A 5,592-nucleotide genomic window follows, 5' to 3' on the forward strand; every position below is an offset into this window, starting at 1 on the left:
CATTTTTCATAGACTTATTTAACTTACTGCTGCAAGAGCATTGAAGAAAAGAAACAAGAACACAACAATGATCCTAAGAATTTGATTAAATTCGAATATATTAAGATATGTATCTGAATATATCATGAATTTTTATTTTAATAAATATACATGTTTAGATTAATCTCAAAAAGTTAATCTAAATTGACCCATTCACAAGTTCATCTGAACTAGGCATTTCATATTTATTCATTCATATAAATTGTCCACATTCTTTTATCCTTTTTTTTTTCTGCATCCTTATCTTTTTTCTGCATATAAATTGTTCATGGCATCTAATATCTTTCTTTAATTTTTTGTTTTACCTTTTAATACAGTATTGAAAAACAGCCTCCACATCAAAAATTCTGAAAAGCTGGAACAAATATAGTTGGTAGAGACGGAGATTGTGGCCGTAAGATAAACATGACACTTGTAAAATATAAAAGAAGTCAATGATAGTTGTTGTACACTAAAAATTTAATTTTATTGTATATGAATAATTTTTAGATAGTTCAAACATAGCCAAAAAAAAAAAAGTAAACCTCCTCTTATAAGTGTTAGACCAAAAGGATAAAATTCAAAAAGAACATTCAAAAAAATTAAATCTTTTTAAGTGAATTAAATTAGTAAAAACTGATTATTTAAATTTGAAGTGTAGAAAACATCATTTAGTTAAGAGTGAATCAAACTAAATGTCTCATCACTAATAATATCACATCATGAGCACTCTTTTATCCAAATATCTCTTTATCACGAATATCCAGAACAATATGAGAATTACTACCGTATTCTATGGAAATCAACTTTTTTCTTACACCTATTTTCAGTGAAAGAGACTTACGAGAACACCCAAAAATATCTTCAACCAACTATATTTAATAACAAGTCTTGTAATAAAAAAGATAAATTGAATATGACATTGTAACCATTGAATAATATAATTTCCCTTTAAAATAGCTTGAGACTATCAAAAACCTCAACTCACTTCTATAAAAAGATTTTTCTAAAAATTGGAAAAATAATCTCTATTCTTTGCTCTCTTTTAATTTTTCTAATTATTCTTGACTTTGTTCATCAAATACAAACAAAAATTCATAAAATTAAATATTCCACTTTAAAAAAATTCAATCATTCTCTTGTGACATTAGTGAAATTCTTAATACATGTTCTCCATTACTATTTCTTATTTTTAGTTCTTGTATTATTTATTTGTCATTAATAAAAATATTTGCTTCACAATTTACTTATTCTTAATTTTTTTTACTTAATCTATTTTCACAAAATTATATCCGAATCGATAGTTTTCATACGGCAAATATACAGTCCATAAGCACATAAAGACAAGGGTAATGGTGAATATAATATAAAAAGAAAATGCATGTTTGAGCCATCTTGGACTACAAAAGTAAGGCGAGAACGAACATGTAATTTTGGTATTAATAATGAAATATATGAGGGCGTTAGCCCCGTTACTTAACCAAAAAAAAAAAAAAAAAACAATGAAGATATGAATTCACACTCTTCAATAATAAAATAATATGCATGTATATATAGCCTTTTCTTTTTCGTCATAATATATAGTATATTCGTAAAAACTTGCATCCTTTAATCATAATAAGTATGTCTTCAATTCTTCAGGATCAAAGAAATTCCCACGCATCAACACTACCGCCTCAAGCTCTCCACAATGTAGTCCGCATAAAGGGTCCTTCAGAACAAACAAAAATAGTTATACGTTTGTAAATATTAAAACTGAATTCTTAGAATATTTGAGAAAAGGCACTATTAGGGCAAAAAAATATAAGGACCTGTTCAGAAAAATTTTCTTTATTATTTTTTACTTTTTTTTACAACTCTTTTAAAATACAGAATACTGAAAATGTAAACAAATACATTTCCTTAAACGAAATGGCAAATAGACCCTAAACTTTTCTTAACAAGGTTATCCAAAACTCGAGTTGACTCGTATGGGTTTTAAGGGTCTGCCAGTTTAGATCCTCCAATAAACAAATAAGAGTTTGTGGGTCAAATTTTATGATATCAATTTATGTAAACTCATTAATCTTAAGGTATAAAAATCTTCGAGTTTAATAAACTGAGGAGAAACATTAGTAATGTGCATGAACCACATAAATTGTAGCTTACATGGAGTGCTTGATTGCTTCATAAGCAGTTGTGGCAGGAAGAAAGTCGTTTACCGCAACTTCCTTGTTCTCATTCTTCTTGTCTATTTATTTTATGAAGGAAAAACATTGTGCCAAAACAAAAAGCAAAAAGAAGAATAATGTAATCGAGTGTTTAAGCAGATCCTAACAATAAGGAAGTTCTGACCAAACTATAGTATAAGAGCATTAAAAATTTTTAAGGATACAGTCTTCGAAAAAGCGACGGATTTCAGCCAGACGATGTGGTGGAAGCTCCTTGATGTCATTATAATGGCGATATTCGGGATCATCGGCGCACACGGCGATGATCTTGTCATCTTTCTCACCCTGAAAATTGTCAGTTAGTGTATGATTAATAATACAAAAAAAAGAAGTGTTCTTGTCATGTGGTATTAGGAACTGTGTATTTAATATTTATACCTGATCAATCATAGGCATAAGTCCAATAGCTTTGGCCCTAAGGAAGCAACCGGGAAGAACTGGCTCCTGTTGAAGTATGAATAAAGTTTAGAATCTAAAAAAGTAGCAAAACCTTAAATCATGACACATCTTATACTAAAAATCATGCAATATAAGATGGCTCACAAATCTTTAATACAAAAAATAAAAAAATAATAAAAATAAAGATTGAACCAGAAGACTATTTGTTAGCAAACATTTATTGGTAACTTAATAATGAATTTTGAATTGACAGATCATAGCCTAGTAATAAGAAAGATATGGCCCAATGTCTACATCATTTTTAAATAGAAAATGATTACTCTGCATATGATGGTAGAATCATGAAAATACTATAGAAGCTATATTGAAAAGCTTGCTTAAAATGTTGCGCCGTGTACCAGAATCACCAACTTGTTGCATCTGATATAATACATTAGTAAATACTTATTGTTGACGATCACAATAAAAATCTATTTTATAATTAATAACAATATATCAAATTTGCCTGCTCTTGTGCAAAAACTTGACAGGCTACCATCCACAAGAAGGACAACATTTCTACAAATGCCAAATACATGCAATTCACATTACAATTTGCAACCAAATCCTGATTTGACAAAAGTCCTGCATTCACATGTGCTTAGATCCCAAGGAATCATCACACAGGGAATTATTTGAAAGAAGTTGATGCTTGACAAAGAGCAAAATGAAAGTACCTGCATAATAACCAAGACGTCCATGGGGTCACTATCCTCGCAAATGGTACGTGGGATAAACCCATAGTTGTGAGGATATACAACTGATGAGTAAAGCACACGATCAACCTGCAAATGAATGCATGTTCAGGAATATCATACAGAAACAAGATTAACATGCTAAACAGTACAACAGGCTATGATTGATCACCTTGATAAGTCCAGTTTTCTTGTCAAGTTCATATTTCACCTTGCTTCCTTTTCCAATTTCAACCACCTGAAATATTCATTGCAACCAAAATGTCAAATTCTCTTTTTCGCCATAAAGATCTTATTTAATTTCCTTTTCAGATAACAATTTCAGCTCACAACTTGATATGCAGCTTGTATCCATAACTGCATATCAAGTTGTACAATTAGTAGAGATTGTAATTGAAGATAGCATTCTATTGTATACTTATAATGCGTGGCATCAATCAAATAATGATCCCTGAAGGCTATGTTTGGCTACTGTCATTGACATAAAAATGCCGAGAGAGAAAGACATAGATAGTAGATACAGAAACTCGTTGGGACATGCAAAATCTTTCTGCTAAAAGACAAAATTTTTTGTATTTTCTATTCTTCCTAAATGTGTCAATAGAAAATATCCATTTCCATCTCTCTGCTTTTTTGTATTTCTACATCACAATTCATGCCATCAATTAAAAAATGTTTATGATGCATTGATGCTTAAGACTTCTACAACAAGAATTTAAATTTTGATGCATTTTGTGAGGGCAAAGGAGTTTCACACGTGTATCGCGATGTCAAAAAAATAACTACCCTTTACAGTGTAAATGGTCATCCAAAACTACAACAATTTGCAAAATTTAAGTTCAGCATTATAAGCATACTTACACAATTAAAGATCTTTGGAGCTTCAGGTCCTGCATTGTAGTGAAATCACCAATTAGAATGCCAAACAAAGTAAGAAAACACAAGAAGCACATTTTGATCAAAATCATCTTTTCTTTCAAAGAGAAAAATAGAAGTTAGTGGTGACCTATTTCAAGATCATGCCAAGGGTGTGCAGCAACGGATCTCCTTGTCATGGATGAAATGATCCTCTCATTAAGTGGTGGAGGTTTAGAATGCTGAGTTATGGCAACCTTGGCTGGGGACTCAATTGGTGGAGACATATCTGCAACACTCTCAAAATATTAAAATAATAAAAAATGAAACGCAAAATAATTTCCATCATATCCTTCATTACACATTAATAAATTATTTTCTTACCATAGCTACAAATTTTAACACAGATAACTAAATAACACTTAATAGCGTAAAATTAGACTTTTCTATAACATAAAAAGGAAAAGGAAAGTTAAAAAAAAAGGTCAATTAACATATTAACGCCGTTTGACGCGTAAGCTATATTTCCGATTCAGAAGTCGTTTTTGACCAGAGACGCCGGCGGCGGCGGCGGCGGTTAGGAGTTAGGCCATAACATTAACGATCACCAAACGGAAAACGGAAAATATAAAATGATAAAATCGAAAGAAACGACAGCTGGAATCTCAAAATGGCATCAGATCTGAGCCAATCGAATGCGCATACACCAAATTAAAAAAAAAAAAGAAAAACCGCAAAACAGAGTTTTCTTTTATTGTTGCGAAAATAGTGTTTTAAACGGCATAAAAAAAAAGAAGAAAAAAACGCTAGAGATTTCAAGTAAATAGCTAAGAAAAGGAAGGAAGCAAGAACAAAGAAGGCTCCAGAGTAACGAAAATGAGAAAAGAACTCACCGAAATAAGGAAGAAGCTTTAACGGAATGGAATGAAAGGGTTGGAACCAAGGAGTTATAAGGACGGATCTCTAGAAAAGCGGGTTAATAAGGTGTTGAATGCTAAAATGCTTTGCTTGTTGTGTGAGCAAAGAGGTTAAAGAGAGAGCTTTATATTTATGCACAAAAGAAGAGAAGAGGAGTTCTCTTGTGTGTGTGTGTGTTCGTTCCCGCTCTGGCTTTGTTGCTTCTTGTCATTTTAAAGCCAGAGGCATTTCCTTTTCTTTACTCTTGACAATAAAATTAGAAATTAAATAAATTAAAAGAGTATAAGATGGAATGGAACTACGGAACGGAAGCATAAAGGAATAATGCTTCTCCATCCTATCATACATTCATACAAAAATATGGGTATGCAATGTTTCACTTGTTAAGCAATCTCAATTTTTCTTTGGGGATTCGAGGTGATTTTATTTATTTTTTAAAAATAATAAATTTCTAATAT

The 5,592-nt window shown here is 31.1% G+C and overlaps 1 protein-coding gene across 1 annotated transcript; it reads right to left on the reverse strand.

Annotated features, from left to right (window-relative positions):
* Window positions 1-1,427: 1,427 nt before the first annotated feature.
* Window positions 1,428-5,383, reverse strand: LOC107625184 (soluble inorganic pyrophosphatase 4). Its single transcript, XM_016327758.3, has 9 exons — window positions 5,110-5,383; window positions 4,368-4,505; window positions 4,223-4,251; window positions 3,534-3,599; window positions 3,344-3,451; window positions 2,607-2,672; window positions 2,393-2,513; window positions 2,167-2,248; window positions 1,428-1,729 (listed from the first exon to the last, which is right to left on the reverse strand). Exons 2-9 carry the CDS (start codon window positions 4,501-4,503, stop codon window positions 1,687-1,689), a joined length of 651 nt encoding a protein of 216 aa, XP_016183244.1. The 5' UTR covers window positions 4,504-4,505; window positions 5,110-5,383; the 3' UTR covers window positions 1,428-1,686.
* Window positions 5,384-5,592: the final 209 nt, after the last annotated feature.

This window comes from Arachis ipaensis, chromosome B2, assembly GCF_059453495.1.
Source record: "Arachis ipaensis isolate K30076 ecotype BB chromosome B2, ASM5945349v1, whole genome shotgun sequence".
Classification (NCBI taxonomy): domain Eukaryota; kingdom Viridiplantae; phylum Streptophyta; class Magnoliopsida; order Fabales; family Fabaceae; genus Arachis; species Arachis ipaensis.

Coding starts and splice junctions, on each gene's coding strand:
- LOC107625184 (XM_016327758.3), bottom strand. CDS start 4,503: ATGTCTCCACCAATTGAGTCCCCAGCCAAGGTTGCCATAACTCAGCAT. Junction 4,252..4,367: donor TTGGCATGATCTTGAAATAG/GTCACCACTAAC, acceptor ACTACAATGCAG/GACCTGAAGCTCCAAAGATC. Junction 1,730..2,166: donor GAAGCAATCAAGCACTCCAT/GTAAGCTACAAT, acceptor TTTGTTCTGAAG/GACCCTTTATGCGGACTACA.